This window comes from Chrysemys picta, chromosome 5 (assembly GCF_011386835.1).
Source record: "Chrysemys picta bellii isolate R12L10 chromosome 5, ASM1138683v2, whole genome shotgun sequence".
Classification (NCBI taxonomy): Eukaryota; Metazoa; Chordata; order Testudines; family Emydidae; genus Chrysemys; species Chrysemys picta.
The window spans coordinates 32,289,763-32,311,775 of record NC_088795.1 but is presented as its reverse complement, the minus strand read 5'-3'; the positions used below and the strand labels follow the sequence as shown (position 1 = coordinate 32,311,775).

The window sequence follows — 22,013 nt, the reverse complement described above, 5'->3', positions numbered from 1 at the left end:
AGAAAAACAGATGGAACCAGCAAGGGACCCTTGCCCCCTTCCTGCTCCCTTGTGAAACTCCCTTGTGAAACTCCCTTGTGAAACCCCCTGTTCGCAAAACTCCCTGGTCGCTTGTGCGCTGCTTTATAAAGCCCTGGCCTGTATGAATGCCCCGCCCACTGCTGAAGGCTCAGCCACTTACCAGAGGCTTCTAGCTTTCAAACCTTCCAACTGCCAGCCACAGCACACGGTCCTTCAAACAACCAAAACAAACAAACAGACTGACAAACACAAGCTCAGCACACAGCAAGTAACCCTCAAACACAAACAAACACACACTACAGACAGTCACTTACCCCAAAAGGATGCTGTATTGCTCCTCCTTCACCTGGAGAACTCCCTTGTGAAACTCCCTGTTAGCAGCCCCTGTTCGCAAAGCGAACGGTTTCAAGTCTAAAGAAAATGAAAAATTATACCCAGCTAGGAAGAATACTGGCACTTACTGATCAGGCTTTCAATATTCTGGGCATCCTTGGGTCAGTCTGCCCCAAGCACTAAGGAGAAAAAGGCACATCCCTTTAAATATGCTGCTGTCGCTGACAGTGGTGAAGTGTCTCTGTTCTTCTTTGAGTGCTTGCTCATATGGATTCCAGTTAGGTGTCGGAGAATTTTTACCCTAGCAACACCTGGTGGGTCAGCTGTGGAGCCCCCTGGAGTGGCGCCTTCATGGTGCTCGATATATACCACAGCCGACCTGCGCCCCCTCAGTTCCTTCTTACCACCCGTGACGGTCATTGGAACTGTGGAGTCCTGCTTTGCTGTTCTCCACTCTCCCTAGCATATGCCTAATAGTTAATTGTTGATAGTTATAGTTGTTTGATAGTTATAGTTGGTTTACTTAGTGTTAGTGGGGTTGGGGGGTCTTTCCCCTCCTCCCCAATTCTTCTCTTGGGCTCATGCCAAGGCTCCGGGGTTCAAGCCCTGCAGTTCCTGCTCTAAGCCCATGCCAACGGGCGACCCCCATGACTCTTGCCTGAAGTGTCTGGGGGAGTCTCATCATGCAGAGAAGTGCAGGATCTGCAAAGGGTTTCGACCCAGACTAAGAAGGAGTGGGACTTTTGTTTAAAGCTGCTCCTCGTGGAGGCAGCTCTTAGCCCTCAGTCTCCTGCGGCGCGCCAAGATCTGGCACTGCTCCCCAGCACCGCAACCGACATCATCGTCCCAGCACTGCTCCCATTCTCCTGACCAGAAGCGACACCGGAAAAGGATGGCCCACCTCCACAGAGACCAGCCTCCCTGGAACTGCCCATGGAGATGCATCCCACAGGGGAGGCATCTAGGGGCACAGCCCATGGCTTCAGCACCGTTGACTCCGGCCCCGAGGGGAGAGCCGTTGAGTCTGGTACCCCTGGACTCCCCGACACGCAGCGTGGTTGAGGTCCAGTTGCTGTCTACCCCGGATACTTTTGCAGCTGCAAGGGATCTTATTGCCATGATGGCATCGACATCCCCTCAGCTACATGCCAAGGCACCGGTGCCTGTACGTGCGGCACTGTCCCAGGGCAAGCTGGCCCTAATCCACCCATCGGCACCATCAGTCAAGCTGCGGCAGCGATCCCGTTCTCATCATCGTTCCTGCTCCCTCCACCACTCGCAGTCCCGGCGCCGGTTGTACTTGCGGCACCGCTCCGACTCCCGTCGCCAGTCCCGGTACTGCTCTGCCCACCGGTCGTCGTTGAGGAGCAGATCCCGGACCTGACGCCGCTCTTGACGCTGGTGATCATCTGGGCCCAGATCCAGGTGCCGTTCCAGGTCCCGGCGCCGCTCCCCAGCATCGCGGCACCATTCCCCATCACCTCGTCGACATGACCCAGCGCAGATCTGCTCGGCTCCACTGTGGCCCTCACGTTCTGCTTCTTGTTCTTCGGTCACATTTCTCAAACCGTCGCCATTTGGATCATAGCCGTCTAGAGTCAGGGGCTGGGCCTTGGCAGGCGCAGGAGCAGGGTCCCGTTCAAAGGTCCATTCTGGCCGTTCTGGATGCCCTGGGCATACCACCAGGCCCAGGGTGCTCCATCTGGGGCTTCTCGATCAGCCCCGTCTGAGCCACAAGTGCCAGAGGCTACCATCAGTCAGCCCACCCTGGTGGGCATGGAGACTGTGGCGGTTTCTCTCCCTGCTACAGGATCTTCTCCAACACCGATTCCTAGTCCGGGCCCTGAGGTCGCTGGCACAGGATAGCCGGCCCCGGCTCTGCAAGGCGACGAGGCGGTGGCAGGCACTACAGTCTTGGGTCCCCCTCCAATAGACCTCCGTGCCCACCAGGACCTCCTGCACAGGGTGGCATGGAATATGAACCTGCAGGTGGAGGAGGTGATAGAGGTGGAGGACCCTGTGGTGGATATTCTGTCTGCGGAAGCTCCATCAAGGGTGGCCCTACCCCTTATTCGGACCATCCAAACCACCACCAGGACAATCTGGCAGGCACCTGCGTCCATCCCCCCGACTGCTAATGGAGTGGAGCAGAAAATACTTTGTCCCCTCGAAGGGGTATGATTATCTGTTCAACCACCCACAGCCCTGTTCTCTGTGAACGAACAAAAAAGAACGGCATGGCCAGCAGGCCCCAGCGCCCAAATCAAAGGATGCCAAGCACCTTGATTTGTTTGGGCGCAAAGTTTATTCCTCAGGGGGACTTCAGCTCAGGATCGCTAATCAGCAGGCGCTCCTGAGTCGTTACAATTTTAACTCCTGGAACTCCATGCTGAAGTTTAAGGAGTTAGTACCTCCAGAGTCCGGAGAAGAGTTTGGGGCTTTGGCGGAAGAGGGCAAAACAGTGGCACGGACCTCCTTGCAGGCCTCGCTGTATGCTGCGGACTCCGCCGCACGTACTTTGTCCTCAGGGATCGCGATGAGGTGTATCTCCTGGCTGCAAGCCTCCGACTTGCTACCGGAACTTCAGCAAACACTGCAGGACCTCCCCTTTGATGGAGAGGGCATGTTTTCGGAAAAGACCGATTCAAGGCTACAAAGCCTTAAGGACTCAAGGGCAATAATGAAGTCCCTGGGCATGCACACACCGGCTACCCAGCGGAAATCCGTCAAACCCCAGCAGCCGCAACAACGCTCCTATCCTCCTCCTCGGCTGAGTCAGGATTTCTATAAGAGGCGGGGGCGTAATGGCAGGAGGAAGCCCTCCGACCCCCAGTCTGAGCAAGGCCAGGGTCCGTCCAAGTCTTTGTCGGGCTCAAAACAGGCCTTTTGAAAGGATGCCCGAGGACGGTGTACCGGACTTTGTTCAGGATCCTACCCCACCTTTCTTGAATTGTTTATCCCATTTCCACTGTGCTTGGTCTCACATAATCACAGACTGCTGAGTCCTCTGCACGGCGGAAGTGGGATACTTTCTCCAATTTTCTTCCTCCCTGTCCCTCTTCAGAGACCCTTCTCACGAGCAACTCCTTATTCAGGAGGTTCAGATGCTCCTCGCCATGGGGGTGATCGAGGAGGTTCTGAGGGAGCTAAGGGGCAGTAGGTTTTACTCTCAATACTTCCTAATCCCCAAGGCAAAGGGTGGGCTTTGGCCCATTCTGGACCTGCGTGGACTCAACAAGTTCATGGTAAAGTTGAAGTTCCGCGTGGTCTTCTTGGGCACCATTATACCTTCCCTGGATCCTGGAGACTGGTACGCAACCCTCAACATGAAGAACACGTATTTCCACATAGCGATTCATCTGGCACACAGACGCTTCCTCCGCTTTGTGGTCAACCACGAAAACTATCAGTTCACGGCCCTTCTCTTCGGTTTCTCCACAATCCCCCGAGTGTTCACCAAATGTATGGCGGTCGTGGCGGCCTTCCTTTGTCGACGGCGGGAGCAGGTATACCCTTACCTCGACGACTGGCTTATCCGGGGACGCAACAGGTGCAGTCCCACCTCTGCTTCGTCACGGACACGTTTGGTCGGTTAGGCCTCCTTCTCAACGTGGCAAAGTTGACACTAGAACCGACCCAGAGAATAGAATTCATTGGGGCAGTTCTGGACTCCGTGCTGGCACGAGCCCTCCTCCCGGACACTCATTTCCAGGCTATAGTGGGCCTTGTCCGGAGCCTTCAGAGCTTCCCAACCTTGTCGGCAACGTGTCTTCTCAGCCACATGGCTTTCTGCACAGACATGACCAGGCATGCCAGACTTCGACTCCGCCCGTTACAAGCCTGGCTAGCATCAGTGTATCGCCCAGGTTGAGACAGCCTGAACTCGATGGTCACTGTCCCGGAGCAGATCCTGGCCTCCCTCCGCTGGTGGTAAATCCCTGGATGGTATGTGAAAGAGTCCCTTTTCGCAGGCCACAGCCCTCCTTGTCCCTGGTCACGGATGCGTCAGCCCTGGGATGGTGGAGGTGCCCACCTCAGGGACACTCAGACACAGGGCCTATGGCCCCCGTCCGTGCTCTCCCTTCATATCAATGTCTGGGAGCTGATGGCGGTGCGCCTTGCCTGTCAAGCCTTCCAGGAGTGGCTGCAGGGTCATTGTGTGGCGGTCCTTCCACTCCCATGAGTGGTCGCTTCGACCAGATGTCATCCACCCCATCTTCCGAAGGTGGGGATTTCCCCAGATCGGCCTGTTTGCCTCCCTCAGCAATCGGAAATGCCCGGCTTTCTGCTCCCTCCAAGGCCACTCCCCGGGCTCTCTCACAGATGCCTTCCTGCTCCTGTGAATGAGTCGACTATTTTACGCCTTTCCCCCGTTCCCCCTTGTGCACAAGGTCCTGCTCAAAGTGCGCAGGGACAGGGCGCGAGTGATTCTGGTGGCTCCAGCACGGCCCAGACAGCATTTGTACACCATGCTATTGGCGCTCTCTGTGGACGCTCTAGTCCCATTGCCTCTTCTTCCAGACCTGATTACTCAGGATCACGGTCGCCTCTGCCATCCCGACCTATGATCTCTCCACCTCACAGCATGGATGCTGTGTGGCTAAACCCTTCAGAACTTCTCTGTTCAGAATCTGTACAGCAAGTACTGATGGGCAGCAGGAAGCCCTCCATTCAGGCCACATATACGGCTAAGTGGTTTTCGTGCTGGTGCACTCAGCACAACACGCCCCCTCTCCAGGCGTCTGTGCCTCTCATTTTGGAGTATCTCCTGGACCTAAAACAGCAGGGCCTGGTGGCATCCTCTGTCAGAGTTCACCTTGCGGCCATCTCAGCTTTTCACCCGGGTGCAAATGGCTGCTCTGTCTTCACCAATCCCATGGTTGGCAGGTTCAACAGCCAGGTTCAACAGCCAGTCCCCACATGGGACCTTAACCTGGTCCTCTCCAGACTTATGGGGCCCCCCTTTGAGCTGCTGGCCACCTGCTCCCTTCTCTACTTCTCCTTGTCACTATCACGTCGGTATGGCGTGTCTCCGAGCTCAGAGCCCTTACCTCTGAACTACCTTACACGATCTTCCATAAAGATAAGGTGCAGCTTCGGCCTCACCCGGCCTTTCTTACCAAGGTGGTATCGGCCTTCCGTATCAGCCAGGACATTTTTCTCCCATTTTTTAATCCAAAATCACATGCCAGTCGCCAGAAATAGCGGCTGCACTCCCTCGATGTCCGTAGGGCCCTTGCCTTCTACAGTACATTGAGCGTACGAAGCCGTTCAGGAAGACGACCCAGCTCTTCGTTGCAGTGGTGTACTGGATGAAAGGCCGCCCAGTCTCCTCTCAGCAGATCTCTTCATGGATCGCGTCCTGCATCTGCGTTCTCTATGATCTGGCCGGTGTACTGACCCCGCCCCTCCCTGCTCACTCCACAAGGACCCAGGCCTCGTCAGTGGCTTTTCTGGCCCAGGTGCCGATCCAAGAGATCTGCAGAGTGCAGCGTGGTCCTCGGTACACGCTTTTGCTTCACACTACGCCATCGTCTGGCACGCCAGAGATGATGCGGCATTTGGTAGAGCAGTCCTACAATCCACGGTGCTTCACTCTGACCCCATTGCCTCGGTAAGGCTTGGGAGTCACCTAATTGGAATCGATATGAGCAAGCACTTGAAGAAGAAAAAACGGTTGCTCACCTTTGTAACTGTTGTTTTTCGGGATGTGTTGCTCATATCCATTCCAAACCCGCCCACCTTCCCCTCTGTTGGAGTAGCTGGCAAGAAGGAACTGAGGAGGCGCTGGGTTGGCTGGGTATATATCAAGCGCCACTTCAGGGGGCTCCACAGCCGACCCACCGGGTGGTGCTAGGGTAAAAATTCTTCGACAGCCGTGCATGCAGATGAGCAACACATCTCGAAGAACATCAGTTACAAAGGTAACCATTTTTTTTAAGCATGGGGAGGCAGTCATCAGACTTGCCTCTTTATTTCTGTGGCTGGACATTAATGACTTTACAAGCCAATGAGGAGTGGAAGTGCTTCTCTTGACATTTTTCTTCTGAAGGGAAATTAAATTGGAAACTTTCCTTTTGTTAGTAAAGGTCTTTGACAAATTATCTTACCTCTCAAAATTCCTTTCTGGGAAACAGTATAACTTAGTTTCATCAAAATCTCTAAGTCTGTGCCCTCAAAAAGGACATGAGTTAAAGACCTGATAGGGAAGATTAGAATGCTGTGAACTACCAGTGACTCTTCATATGGCTAATAGCAACAGAATGCATCTGTTTTTTGGATTTGTTTGAAGCACTTCACTATATCCCTAAAGGAGGGGGAATATAAATAGAAATGTCCGTGTTGGTCACTTACAAAATAAATTCAGTGATAAATATCTATTCACTTGGATGATACCAAACAGAGGTAATATGTGGGCTGACTATGCAGCAGATCTAGAATAGTCTCAGATCGTTAAGTATCTTGGCATGTGCAGTTATGTGCATTAGAACTGAGTAAGTCTATGATAAATATTTCAATGTGAAAATCAATTTAAATAATCACAATAGCTCACTAAATGGCTGAATACATAAATCCTTCCCCAGAGGAACAAGTGCAAAATGCATAAAATGTTAAATGCCAAGTGGAGATGATTTAATGGATGTTTTAAGTATTTGATGGTGGGTTACGCAGCAGCTTTCAACAATTACATTTTAAACCACTAAACATCATCATTTATCTTAATAAGAGCTTTACCATTCAACGACTTCCTGGGAAAAGGGGACAGGGAAGAAAAAATGCCCTGGTGTATCAATGATGAGTCTCATTATTGAAGACATCCCACACATTTGTAAATCAGTTCTCAGCAGTTGTCTTGAAGGATCATTTTTGGAAACACTTTATTTGAAACATAAAGCAACATGGGTACTAATTAAACAATAGAGCAAAGAAAAAAGCTGAGCAAACTACCAATGGGAGTTGTCTTAAGTAAAGACTGAGTAAAGACTTAAGGATTTGGCCTCTCCATCAGTCATCTGTCTGAAGGGTCCTGTACTTCCCTTTTTGCATGATGTGATGCCACTTTGTATACTACCCAGCGTCACCTTGGCCTTCTTGCTGCCATATCAGATTTCAAACTCAAGTTTTTATTTATTGTCCACTCTGCCCTAGGCAGGACTTGAAAAATTTACCCCACCCCTACTAGACTGAGAACTAAACCCACTAACCAGCATGAAAGGTACCTGTGCTACCCCATCCCCAAAGACATGCGCTCTGCAATCTAAGGAAACACAGTATCTGTAACATTGTCAATAATCTATTTAATATATTTTGAAAAATGTAACTTTGTTCATATTGGTTTTGTTTTATGATTCTTGATAACCTTACTGCTTCCCACTGAGTTCTTAATAGCAACAGAGAAACTGACCAAAGAAAAGGATTTTCATAAAATACTTGCACTGACCAATATTTTTGCCCCACAAATCAATCAAGTACTGGAACCTCACTTGTAGAGACTCATTAAAACTATCTCTATTAGCTCTTTATGGCTGGTATATGTATCAGATTGCCTCTGCTCAGAAGGTTCATAAATCCATAGCATGTGTTTCTGCATCTCTCTATAAAAACATGGTAATACCAACTTCATTCTATACAAATGTTTGAAGATGTATTTCACCACGTTGAAATTGGGGGCATGGGACTGGACTTGTCCAAAATAGTAGCTATTATTTTGTTGTTTAACTAGCTCATTATTCCATGTTCAAATCACTAATATGAAAAACAGCAAATAAAAGTGTAAAACCAAACAAAATTTGAATGAAAAGTTGTAATAAGCTCTTAATTTTTAAGTGTCAAGTGGCAAACTAGTCCAAGTAAAAAATGAATTGGCCACTAATGGTTTAATCCTTTGATGTGAGCACCTACAGTTTTTGTTAGTGCCTAATCCAAAAAAGGGTCTAAAATGATCAGGTAGTTTAGATGTATTGATTAAATATATACAGGACAGAAGGAATGGATATGAAAAATGCTGCTGAACAATGTGACTGAATAACTGTAATTAGAAAGTGGAAGATCTCATTTTAATTTTGCATTAATATCTTGCTTTATATCAGTACAATGCATCCAAAGTTGACTGTCTCTGAATAGATTTCTTCCTTTTCTATTTGCATCCTTTGTTCTTGGTTTAGCTTCCCCATGATGAAACACTTAGACTGGCTTTAGAAAGTGCTTTCTTTCCATATAGACAAAAACATTGCTTTCAGCAGGAGAAGCAGGAACACAGCAATGGTAAAGAAACTAGTTCTGTTTTGGCTTCATTTAAACACTTCCGTAGGCCAGAATTAAGCCATGCTAAATCCTGCTTGTCAATAACCCCTTAATTTAACTCACCCTAAAGATTAAACGAATAGGTTGGCTGATGTATGAGAGCCTGACTGAATGTGCTATTAGCATGGAGAGAAATTGAGGTTGGAGCTGAGTGTAGTTTAATGCAATGCACTGAGTTCTGGCCCCCTGGAATGTTTGTGGCCTTGAGGATGGCTGTAATTTGATGTCAGTTTTGCAACTTCTGGGTGAATACTGAGCCTTCCTTACTGGCCAAATAATGGCCTATATCTGGGAACAGCAGGAAACCACTAAAAAAAAAAGGGTGATGGGAGAGAGTTAAACAGTCTGAATTGAGACTGAGCAAACAACCTTTAAATGACTGAAATGACAATGCCTTACACTCTCATGCTAATTAATGTCCTAAACATCCCCTCCCTACATTTGTACATGGGAAATGGACTCTTAAATTCCAGCATGGATACTGGATAACTGAAGTGGAGCGTATAATGGTTAAGCTGATATTTGGATATGCACAACAGCAGCTCTTGCTTAATTTATGGCTGATGGAATTTCAATGCATATTTAAATCATTGATCAAAGTTTGAGAGTCAGTGAGCTAAAGATGGATCAGTGGTGTTAGTCACAGAAATGTGGCGAGGGGCTAGTTTTGTGGGAAGGCGTGCACCATTTATTTACCCAAAAATATCAATTCTGATGCATTACCTGTGGGGGGGGTATTTATTTTTAACGAAGTCCTGCTTTTATCTGTGTTACAGCCGGGTTGACTGTAGTTAGAAGAGATCAAGTGACTTAACCAATGTCAGAGAGTGAGTTAGTGGCTTAGCCTTAATGGTGACATACACTACTACCTGGGCTGGTGTTCTTGGAGAAAGTTTACCATTTTCCTGACTTGCCCAGATTATTTAATGCATTTCTTATTTTTAGTTAAATGTTTAATTGGAAAAAATGTTTTCAGACCATTTTTGCCCTGATAGTAATACTATAGATTATACTAGCCTAGCCCTGTAATCTTCAATCACCAGCTGATCATTTCTCAGCAGTGAAGCAATCTCTTTAACAAGAAGGCAGATTTAGTATAGTAACGTTCTTAATCTGTTGCTGATAATAATTAGACCTTACCTTTTTCTTACTGTGGGAAAATATTGTTGGATAGAACGATGGGAATAGTGTAGGATCTCACTATGGCTGGTGAGTCATGGTGTTTGAACTTTTGATTGTTAAATTGATTATTTTGACCTGGTAAAGTCATTGCTTTATTATTAATCCATTATGTAGATCATTTTTTAAATTCCTCTTGCAAGCTGTTGTACCATAATACTGTAATAATTCTCATCAGTCAGGAGTAGCTATGAGATAAGATCTATGAATTATCTCCAAAGCAAAGACAAGTAATCTGGGTTTTGTATAGGTCTTCTTGCCTCTTTACAAAGCACAAAGAAAGATTTAAGTTCAACCTCTCTTTAGCATGACCTATTCCTGGCCCAAGAAAATGTCTTTTACCTTATGAAAATGACATATTGTCTGAGTCTGCATGGTGAAGCTTTCACATGGGAACCTTTCCTTTTGCTTTAAAAAAAAAAGTGAGGTGGGGAAGAAATAGGTAGCAACTGAAAGCAGATTATTTTATGGCATTGAGAGACAATTATCAGAGTGCATTTTTGCTGGCTACATTCTTTATATGACTGAAGACTGAGTGTTGCATAGTACTGTTCGATAATTGCTTGCCACACTTCCGAAAATCAACAAAGTTTAAAACATAAGCATCTAGCTGTTACATTTAAATTTTAAAATAATTATTTTTAAATAATTAAATCACATTTAAATCGATGTTCAAGTCAGCAGGTAAGGTAGTCAGTATATAATTACTGATGTTAATGAATGTTCTTATTCCTAATTATCTTAGTACTGCATTAAAGACGTTGCATTGTGTGTTTAAAGTATTGAATTCCGTACTGAAAAGTTTGATGGTTTTGATTATATGGAGGCTGGGGATTTTCAAAGGAACCTAAGGGTGTTAAGTGCCCAACTTCCACTGAATTGCAATGGGATTTTGATGCCTAACTCCTTTACGCTCTCTTGAAAACCCCAGCCAAAGAGGCTAGTTTCTGCAGGGTAAAGGTTGGTGCTACTTTCCTGTTTATAAACCCATATTTTGATACATGAACACCCTACTAACTTAATTAAAAAACAAACAGAAATCCCTGAACTTTCACATGGGTAAAATATTAACCAAAGGTCCTATTCTTTTTTTAAACACTGAGAGCCAGATTTACAAGTGTATTTATGTGCCTTAATATGCAAGTAAGCACCTACCTGGATTTACAAAAGTGCCTAAGCATCTTAGGGTATGTCTACACTTTGAGCTGGAGATGTCAGTTCCAGCTTGAAGAGACATATCTGCGCTAGCTCTGATCCTATTAGCTTGCTAAATGTAGAATGTAGCCGGGCACCGTGAGTGATAGGGGAGGGACTAGCTGCCCTGAGGGCATATCTATTCAAGAGACTAGGTACACACTCAAGATGGCTGGCCCCTCATGTCATTTGCACCACCTCTGGTTTTAGCTGTCTCCTCGAGTTGGAGGTGTAAATTCTAGCTCAATGTGTAGACATACCCGTCGGCACCTATCTGCATATTGCAGCACCTAAATACCCTTGTAAATCTGGCCGTGGGGCAAATACATAATAAAATGTGCATGGTCCTAGTCCAAACATGATAAAAGTCCATATGATTCCCAGTGGACATTTTATGAAGTTGAGAAAAAGAGAGCTGCTGTCATCACTAGTCTACCCTTCCAAACGCCACAGGATCACAGGAGAGTGATAAGCCAGGAGGTCATCCTGAGTTGTTATCTAACCCCTACAACTGTCCTTAATTACTTTGTACTTACAGTTTGCAGTACTACACAGACATTATTTAGTTAGGCCTTACATTGCCCCTAGTAAGTAGGTTAAAAAAATAAAGTTAAAAAAGAAACAGATTCAGGAGAAGTTTCATGCTGTTCCTTTGCCAGCTCATAAATCAAAAGCAGCCCATCCCAGAAACCCCAAATGTGTATTATTTTGTTATCTTTGATGAGGTTAATTCCTCTGACAGTTATTAGAAAGTTTGGGTTATTTAAGGAGGAGTTTGATCTGTCTGTCTGTTTTATTACACTTAGATGTTTCTGGTTCTAGGAGGCACTAATGGGGAGTTGTGGAGCCCTGACCTTTACCTTCCCAGAAATTCCCATGAATTCTGGGGGAAACACTGACATGAGGGGAGAGCTTGGTGCTTCACCTCCCCCGAGCCCTATTTGAAGGCATGAAAGATGGATGGGGCTGAGCCAGTAGTTTGATCTGGAGATGCCATGCTCTAAGGGTTCCTTCAGAGATGTCAACCTTGCAGGTTGTTTTGGAACTGGGAAGCTCCATTTGGGCCTTGCCTTCCACTATCCATATGATACAGAAAAAGGAGATTTGAGTTACTACATGATCTCTGGGCAGGACCTTTAAGCCCTGGATGGGCTGTCTCTGAGCAATTTTTAAACAAATAAAGCAATTCTTAGACAAAAAAAGAAAATAGCTGAAGTTAAAATTATACCAATATACGTCTGACTTTTGGGCTGAACTAAACTTCTTGGAAATCCTGGATGACTAAGGGCCTTTTAAAATAAATAAATAAATAAATAACACCCACCCACTTTATCATCAATTGATAATTTTCTGTTGAATCCTAAAATGGTATTTTCCCCCATTATTGTTTCATAGCCCACTCAGCCATATTGATGTGGGGAGTTAGATTTCACAGAAGTGCTTTGGTTGGTACAAATTAGCTGTGTTATAAGAACAGTCTCAGGAATTAGGTTACTTTTCACTTTCAGCTGTTCTCAGGAATGTTTGTGTTTGCTATTGCATTTTCACATTCCTAAATTGAAGATTCAATGCTTAGGGCAGCGCCATTCTCTTTCATGTACGTTGGTGCTCATATAACCTCATCTGATTCCAGATAATAGCTGTCCATCTATGTAGATGAATGGGATACTTTAAAATTCTTGTGTGTAACACCTTTCACTTATCACTTTGTAGCTAAAGTTATGGAATGGAAAGTGTACCTTCTTCAGTATGCAAATAATTCTTCCTTGATCTTGTTAGAACAATAAGTGCATTTTTAACATACTGTGTGTTTACAGCTAAAGTTGTACCTTAACTCCTTCCCTTTCTTCCTTTTCAGTATATGGTGCTGTTTTAATAGTTATCAAGTAACAGTGCCTAGCTAATTGTTTTCTTTTAATGTGTCCATCACCTGAATCTCAGAGTGCAATGGCATTTATCTGGAGTATCTTGACAGCAATAGGTCAAAGCAAACTGCAGAACTTAATGTGCGGAGCAGGATTCACATGGCCAGTTCGTGCGTGGTAAGCTGGTGTGCACTCTGTCTTGAAATCACTAAGTATCCAGGTAGACAAGCCCTTAGTATTAGAAGTAGTTGAACTAAAAATACCTTCTCTGAATCAGTGGGATTCAGTGTCTGCCTAATTTCTTTGCTTAGTTCATGTCTACTCTCCTTTACTAGAATCAAGGGCAACCTACTGGTTCTGTTTTACAGTAAAACAGCCTGCAGTCCCCCAGCTGAAGTTTTTGTAATGTATGTTTACAAAGCAATAGAAAGAAATGAACATTTGAGGAATCTTGTAACAATCTACAGGTAGTACAAAGTTTGGATGAGAGAGATCTCTAATGTGAGTATCTCATTGCCTTCTGATTCTTTGTATGGCTTTGCTTCCTTGTACTGGTTATTGGTCACAGCATTCTTTCACTTAGTATTCTGGTACAGTATGCTATTCCTCCTTCCTTCCCCACGCACTCTTTAATTTTCCCTTGCCTCAGGAATCTCTGTGAAAGCGAGAAATATAAACATCATTACCCTGATGGCCAGGCTGCAGAGAGTTGGGAACTGACTGCAATCCATTATGGCTCAAACTGCATTCTGTCACAGAAATATTCACTATATACATTCTGAAATCATGATGCATCTAGTGTAATACAACTGGTACCCTTGAAAGCTGTGTGGTTTTACTGCTTTGAGTAGTCTGGTATAAACACAGTTTGATAAATGATCCATAGGGGCATCTAAGGTTCCCAGTTAAACCATGGAGATCATTATGGCTCCTGATACATGATGGTACTTAAATGATGGAAAGAAGGGTCAAACCTACTGTGTATATTTGTATGTAGAGCTGCTGAAATATGGCACCCAACACTAGGTTAAAATGAATTTGCTTCAACAATGCTTATGCCTCTTTTTGAGTATTTGAGTAAAGGAGTTTTATTCACAAGAATGCTTAAATATTAAATATTTGCAGGCTCAGTAGTTCACATTGAAAAGGGCATATTTTATGTGGAATTAATTGGTGCTTAACCCAGAAAAGGGGCAGGGTTCCCAAATCCGTCCCCAGAAACCTGGGATGATAGTGGTTAAACAAGCCATTCAAAGATCTCCATGCACCCTCCACACACTCAAATATTTGCTGTGAACGTGACATGAGGAAATTAAATTTAACTCTGCATGCAACTAGTAAATTTCATAGTGCCCTAACATTTTTGGAACAATGTCTTGAGCAAAGCCTATGTGACCCAGAAAAGAGAGAGAGATTCAATTTTTCTGGTATTTCTTAGTATTCCCTAATCCTATTTATCTGCTGCCTCTCTTTGAGATACTTAAAGCCCTCTTCGTGAAGTTACACTTCTCCAATCGAGGAATGAAAACAATGCCATTCAACTTTTGTTGTTCAATGATGTGGAAGTAGAGCAAAGCCTGACAGGGATTGGAAGGGGATTTCAATGCAAACAGTCTCTTCTGTGAGCAAGAGTCAGGATAGCTGTAACCCTAATAATGCGAGACTTGTAGAAGCGAGAATTGAGATAATAAAGTATCTGACTTTGCTGCACCCAACCAAAAGAATGAGAACTCTGTTTTTCTCTGACAATGACAAATAAACACAACTCTAATTTTGAATATTAACTAGTGAATTCTTGCAAATAACTGTTTTATCTGTCCATAATATATAAAAAATGTAAATCTGAGTAATTGATACATTTGAGGAAACCATGATCTGTTTGTGAAGATTGAGATTTATAAGAAGGGGGGCGGGGACACAAGAATTGTACGTGTTACAAGGATCATTGGAATGGAGATTTGAATAATGCTTGCACAATTTATTAATATTCCAAGAAGCCTTTTAAAATAAGTTTTACACGTTATTCCAAACTAAGCATCCCCAATTTTTGGCTTCTGTGCTCACTGTACTCTGTAAATCAGGTCACTTTTATTTAGTTGCAAAATAAACTGTTTAGGTGCCTAACTTTAGGCCCCTAGTTTGATAGTTTGTCCAAGTATTTGAAAAAGAAAATATGAGCCCATACACAATGATTAATGTGGTAGAATAACACAATGGTCTGAGGACATGGGGGAGACTAATTTTTAGTATTCTGAAATTAGAGTTTCTGCTGCTGACACCATAGAAGAATCTATCGGTGGCTCAGAAGGTCACACTACTTCATAGTATTTGTATGTCAGGAATTTTACTCTTTTTAGACTGTTAATTCTTATTCAGTGTTTGACCAACATTAATTTTCTCTTTGTGTTGTTTATTTTCTCATGTATTTAAAGTTTTACTACGTGATATTTGTACATAACTGTTAGGTTGTGAAAAAGGCTTGAAGTTGATGTAAATATTTGAAATAACCTTCCTCCCCTTTCCCTCAAGCAGTACACATGCCAGAAATAACCCTTTCACCTTTTTTGATAATGCAAGCTGCATACAGTGTACCTTGGCAGGATAAGATTCCAGGTGGCATTAGAACATTTTTCTGTACAATTCAATCTCCAGTCTTATAATGAATGTGGTGTGGGATGCACAAGCTCCTTTTCTTTTCTCTCTGGCTGACTTGCCTGTCCTCAAGAAGCAGGTACCAATGCATACAAGAAGAGAAATATAAAAAGTTAATATTTTAATTAGGGAGACTGAAGGAAGTTTTAGAAAAAGCCAACAAAACACTTCTAAATATAATCGAATGCTGAATCCTACAGCTGTTTCCCCTTTCAGGACACAACATACAAATAACAGAACATGAAATTGGCAGTGTCCTCTCTCCCCCCTCAGTAATCAGATCAGGTTGTTGTTAAATTAGGATCAAACCGTGGCACACTCCAGCTCTGCAGCATGAAGCCATCTGATGCTGTGCAGCACAAATGTTCCCCAGGGCTGCAGAGTTCTCTTGGTGTGCTGGGATTAGGAATTAGAGAGGGAGCTTGTATGGCAGCCAGGTAGCTTCCTCATAGTAATGTCTGTGCCCCTCTCCTCCAGTTGTCACCCACAACGTTGAGGGTGCTGGGGATGACATCAAGGGAAGACAGTACATCTCCAGTCTCCCAGAAGAAGAGGATGGGTTCTCTCTGACTGCTGGAGATTAAATGAGATAGGTTGTACAGCACCTAAAGCAAGCTCCTGGTTGACCACTCTATAATGGTATAGTCTGGCAGAGCAAGCACTTCCCTTTATGCTTATCAGGAGTTGAAAAACACATGCACGGTCATTCAAAATTCTGTGTGTGTATGTGTGTGTTTTACTTTAAATACTAGTTAAGGATTATGGTCCCTGCTCTCCCCTGTGGCAGTACTGGAAGAGTTACTACTGTCCTAGAGTTGCAATAACCTCCACAGGCAAAACATGAAATAATGGGGACAAGGGACCACAGAGAGCAGTTAGGGTGTGGGAATGTCACTGTCTAAGCCCCCAACCTGAAAGATTCTGTACCTTGCTCTGGCAGACGGAATACAAAGCCTCTCTATCACCTTTCTACACTGGGAACAACTGTCCTCCGTTGGTTGACTTATGAGGAGCTTGATTACATGCAGGTAGGAGTCTAATACATGTATTACTCCTGTCTGACTGAGCTATGGTTTAGGCTTTGACCAGGGTGTCCTTTTTCTGGCCAGACCTACTATCAGCTGACATTATACACATGACAGTGAGGTGGTTGACGGGATCTAGCTCAGGGGTCGGCAACCTTTCAGAAGTGGTGTGCCAAGTCTTCATTTATTCACTCGAATTTAAAGTTTCGCGTGTAGGAATACACTTTAATGTTTTTAGAAGGTCTCTGTCTATAATATATAACTAAACTATTGTTGTATGTAAAGTAAAGAAGGTTTTTAAAATGTTTAAGAAGCTTAATTTAAAATTTAATTAAAATGCAGATCTTATCAGTTTAGTGTGATCCTTGCCCTTGCTTTTCCTTGCTGAGTTTTCCAATGTCTGGCACATATTTGGATAGTGTAAGCTGCACACAGGCTTCTGAGAGATCAGTTGTTAACCGGCTCCGAGAGGGATAGAGGACAGATTTCATGTGTGAAAATACCTGTTCATACAGGTATGTGGATCCAAATGCTGAAAGCATTGCAAATGGAATTTTCTTCAAACAGTTAAATTTCACTGGCAGGGACGTCCAGCAGATCACAGTAGAGGGCCCATGATCTCTCTCGGTAGCTTTAAGTGCACTCCGCAAATCTCCAATGTTTGATGCCCACAATTCTGAGCTTTTTAATGGAATAAGCTACATTTCGAAATCTTCAACACCCATCCACTTAAATACAGACAAATCTAAGTCACTTTCATTGAACTTTTCAGGTTTAATTAGAAAAGTAAGTATTGGGCCAAATCGCTAGAAATCTTGAAATCTGTCAGAAAATTCTGATTCCAGTTCTTGCATGTACGTTCCAATCTCATCGACACTGACAGTGCAACGTGTTGCTAGCTCTTTTATGTGTTAGAAGTAGCAGAAAGTTGAAGTTCGAATATCCCAAGAAAAAACTGCTAGTTTTACAACAAATGCCATCCAGATTTCATAAAGATCCAGAACCATTTGCCCTGTACCCTGGAGTCAGAGGTTGAGTTTGTTTAGGTGAGCGGTGATGTCAGTTAGAAACATGAGCTTACACAGCTGTTTGTCATCATCCAGTTTGGGGTAGTTTTGTCCTTTTTCCGATAAAAAGGCCTTGATTGCATCAAAACAGTTTACAAAGTGCACCAAAACCTTGCCACGACTTAGCCACCAAATGTTGCTGTGAAGTGAAATGAACAGACATCTAACTTTGCTTTCTTAGGAGCTGACATTTTGTCAAATGTACCACTCAACTTACAGTGGGGAAAAAAATCTCAACAGACGGCATGCACAACATCAAACGCAAATGTGCTGTTCCACATGACGTGATAGTGATGTAGGTAGCAAATCAGGACTTAAAAATATCCCAGTACAGTGCTGCTGGAACAATTTTTAAGGTGGGGGTGCTGAGCTGCAGTGGGCCACAGCTGGGGATGGCTGCAGAGCCCCAGGCCGGGGGCCAGGACCCCAGGTTGGCAGCAGAGCACCTGGGACCGGTGGCCAGGACTCAGGCAATGTGAGTGCCACTCAGAATCATCTCGAGTGCCGCCTTTGGCACTGTGCCATAGGTTGCTGACCCCTGATCTAGCTGCTTCAGTTTATGATCGTGATGATATTGTCCTAGGTGTTTGTCCCTGGTGGTCTTTGATAAGTCCTGTTAATGGATTTCTTTGAGTTTCCTGATGAATGGTCTCTACAGTTCTCCCAAATGCTTCCTGTGACCCCTTCAGCCTCTCCCCCAGAACAAGCTCATACTCTCTTACTTAATTTTTCATTAGAATCAGTGCCTGCTCCTCAAAGTCCTGTCACTCTTTACTTGCAAGAGCTCTTACTCTGCCACTTTGTCCCCATCTCTCTGTTAGTTTTCCTGTCCTGCCTCTCTCCTAACTATTTGGATACTTGCTTCTCCTCGCTCTACAATATCACTCCTCTCCTCAGACCACCCAGCTAGCAGACTCTCTTTCTCTGATGGTCTCCCCACTCCAACTGCTGTTTCTCAGTTGTCACAGGCCTCTCCAGTCTGATTGCCGTGGGGCTCCCTCAGCACACCAGCAGGATTGAAATGGGCCATTTGTCAAATATGCAACGAAAGCTCATTTCTAACTATACCCTGATTACTGGGGCATGGCAAAAGTACTGTGTAGCACAAGATGTATGATGTACAAACCCTAACTGAGAAGCAATTATGTGTGCTAAATCCCTATTTATAGTTTAAAATTTAAAATATTAATAGACACTGTATGTAGCTTTTAAAGAGTTATTAATGCGTAAAATGCGATAGATATATGATGTAGGTATGATGAGGTATAGATATGGCATGAGATAAATATATGTCATTAAGAACGTATGGTAATTTTTCCAGCATATTGTTGATGAATATAGCACAGTACTTCTTTTTTTTAAAAAGAAACACATTCATATATCATCCATATACGTGTTTGTGTGTAGTTAGTGACTGTAAAGGTAGCGGGGGAGTCTGAATATGCCTCAGTAATAGTTCAATGCATATCGCAAGCAGCTCTGGTTCAGAGAGCTTTTCATGGATGCATGGTATTTATTCCTCTGTTGCAAGCTGGCATCACTTGGCAGTTACATATCCCATCTTGCTTAATAGCCTGTAATTTTTTTTTTTTAATCCTTTGAATCTTCCATTGACTGACAGAAGCCAATGAGGAAGGAGAAAGACACACCAATGTAACTTACCTTTGGTCTTCCCTAGGGTAGTACCTCCATGAGACATGACCCTGGGAATTCCCTGACTGTGATCAGCTGTGACCCCTTATATTGTCTGAACAAGTCTTCAGTGATCACAGATCATGTGCTGAATTCTCACTCCCTATTCAAGTCTAACCTGAATCACTTGGAAAGAAATGCAGTAACTTTGTTTGACATACAGATGTATAAAAATGAAATACGTGCATATTTAAAATGCCTTTACAGCAAGGATGTCATAAAACTCATTACAAGGTGAAAATTCTAGCTGGGGAAGAAGTTTAATACTTTGCTACTATTAATTGTTGTTGTTTGTCGCCCTTAAAGGAAATGCCCCTGTCTTTCTGTTTTAGGATTGAGCAGGTAATGCTGAACCACATCATCTTAAGTCTTGGTAGCTATTGTAGTGTCATGGTCATTTAAATGGGAAGTAGACAAAAAAATTCTTCCAGCCACGGTTTACTGTGCCAAACTCAGTTCACGTGGTGGCACTTGAATGGAAGCTATTGCCCTGTTGGAGTTGGTAATTTAGTTGGCTGCACAGAAGTAATTCTTAGTACTTTATACTTCCTGTGAGTTGTGCAAATGGATAGTAATTGATGATAAATCAGGAAGGAAACAAACATTGTACAGACTTTTTAAATTGTGGGGGTGGGAGATGGCTGTGTGTTTTCCAAACAACATTTGGTTGGGAAATTGAATGTCAAGGTAAAGCACTGATTGTAATGACAGATGCTGGGAATTGGATGGCTATGGAGAATTTTATCTCCTCTTTTACACCACTAGAAGATGGTCCCTCTGGATCAGATGCTAAGGAATCCTAATAGCAATGGGTGAGGAAACTGGATCTGCAGATGCCAGTACAATACATCATCTGTAAAGAGAATTCAGAGCTACCAGTGTGACACTTTTCACGACCACCAAATTCAATGCAATGCATACAAACAAATCATTATGGGCTGCTATGCCATAGTAGTTAGTAGGAAAGCAATTCTGTTGTGGGGTTCACAGATGAATGCAGATATTATATGGGGATATTATTAAGGTTATCCTCTGTTTCACTTTGCTTTCTTAGCTCAGAAAAAGGAGTACAATACACAATATACTAACGATGTGTATCTGTTTCAGTTTGCAGCTCATCTAGTGCAAATCAGATATCCAAGAGTCTGCATTCTGGATGGCGGCATAAACAAGATCAAGCCAACTGGTCTTCTGACAGTTCCTTCTCCACAGATATAAGCAACTACAAATTTTGAGAGAATTTAAAGTTAAAGGGTTCTGTCGACTGTGTGTGAGCATCATAAACCGTAAGGGCATTATGACATCTGCGGTATACAGAAATCCAAATGATCAGTGTCTTTCCATGGGATCTGGAGTGAAGGAGCTTTGATTTTATCATTTGACATGGAACTTCAGTTGGACTGGATGAAAAATGTGAAGCTTTAAATCTTGCAAGGGACTTCCTTCAGCAGCAATGAAATCTGCATCAAGCATTGTCAGGTTCCAGTATAAAAGAAGTGTAGCTAAGGTAAATATTTAGGGTCTATACATATTTCAGCAAACAGGAGAAACCATTGCCAGAGAGATCACAGTTGCATTAAATAGATTATTTTTGAGAAATATTTTAGAGCGTGAACATTGAAAGTAATAGGCTGAAATTGTATCACACACATCTTACTACAAATAACATTTTCCCCTATCAAATCTTTAAAGAATAAATGCTGCATTTAGTGATCCACTTTTGTTCTGGGCAGCTGTTTTTTAATCTGGACAGGAAATGAAAATAAATAAATCCCAAACTGGAAATCAATGTTCAGAGTGCTGCTGAATATATCCAAATATATACCTTCTTTCAGAGAATTGTTCATTCAGCTTTCATTTACTCTGTTATTTCTGTAGCTTTTCATAATTTGTGCAAATATTTTCCCGAAACATGAGAAATTTTAAAATATGTAGAAAAATACGCTTCTGACTGTACTTTGGGAAGTGACAAAAGATTAATTTGCCAAAAAATAATAGTGGTCCATATTTGAAACATTTATAAAGGAAAAAAAGCAGTTCTGTTTTTTCACACCATAGGACTCCCCAACCTTTCATAGAAATGTACATTCTAATTGAGGGTGGAAAAGGTGTATTGGGTGATCTACTTTATTCCACCTGCCAATGTAGTCACTTTTTGAAGGACCACTTCTTGAGTCTGAACTTTAAAATTGACACACTGAGACAGTAATAATATCTCTAAAATATAATATATGACAGTGCTGCAATTGAGTGAAAGCAAGTACCACAAGTGGGATGAGATGGTTTTGGGTAAAGAGAGTTTGGAAATGACTTTTTTTGCAATCAGAAGCCAAGAGTGTCGAAAACAGAGATAGGAGCAGGAAATGGGGTCTGTCTGCTGCCAAGGAGCTAAAGGGGAGGGTGACTTTATTTTTTGTTACGTTGTTTTGGCTTTATTTGTGTGAAGCTCACTTTTTTGGCTATGGTGAAAAATACTTGAATTCTATACCTCACAATTCTAGCTTAACCCCAGGTTAGCCCCAGCTTTGCTATGGTTCCAAAAATTCATTTTTCTAAGTAAATTTTTTTTAAAAAAACTCTAAAAATATACGATAATCTATATCTTCCTGTACATCACTGATAAAAGTATAATATTTTTAATCCAAAAAGATGCGATGCAGGCTGCAGGCGCCCTAAATCAA

The 22,013-nt window shown here is 43.4% G+C and overlaps 1 protein-coding gene across 26 annotated transcripts in view; it reads left to right on the top strand.

The window, feature by feature from the left end:
• TBCK (TBC1 domain containing kinase) overlaps positions 1 to 22,013 on the top strand; it is a 240,907-nt gene that overhangs the window by 161,944 nt on the left and 56,950 nt on the right. For 22 of the 26 annotated variants that reach the window (XR_010601746.1, XR_010601753.1, XR_010601752.1 and 19 more), the window contains one exon: positions 20,440 to 20,839. Coding sequence is in view for 2 of the 26 variants with exons in the window: in XM_065597661.1 (XP_065453733.1) it covers positions 20,440 to 20,550 (111 nt within the window). In the remaining 24 variants the exon portion in view is untranslated. Of the gene's footprint in view, positions 1 to 20,439; positions 21,897 to 22,013 lie in introns of those variants that run through there. The other 4 variants (XR_010601760.1, XR_010601763.1, XM_065597661.1 and 1 more) reach the window with 1 other exon arrangement.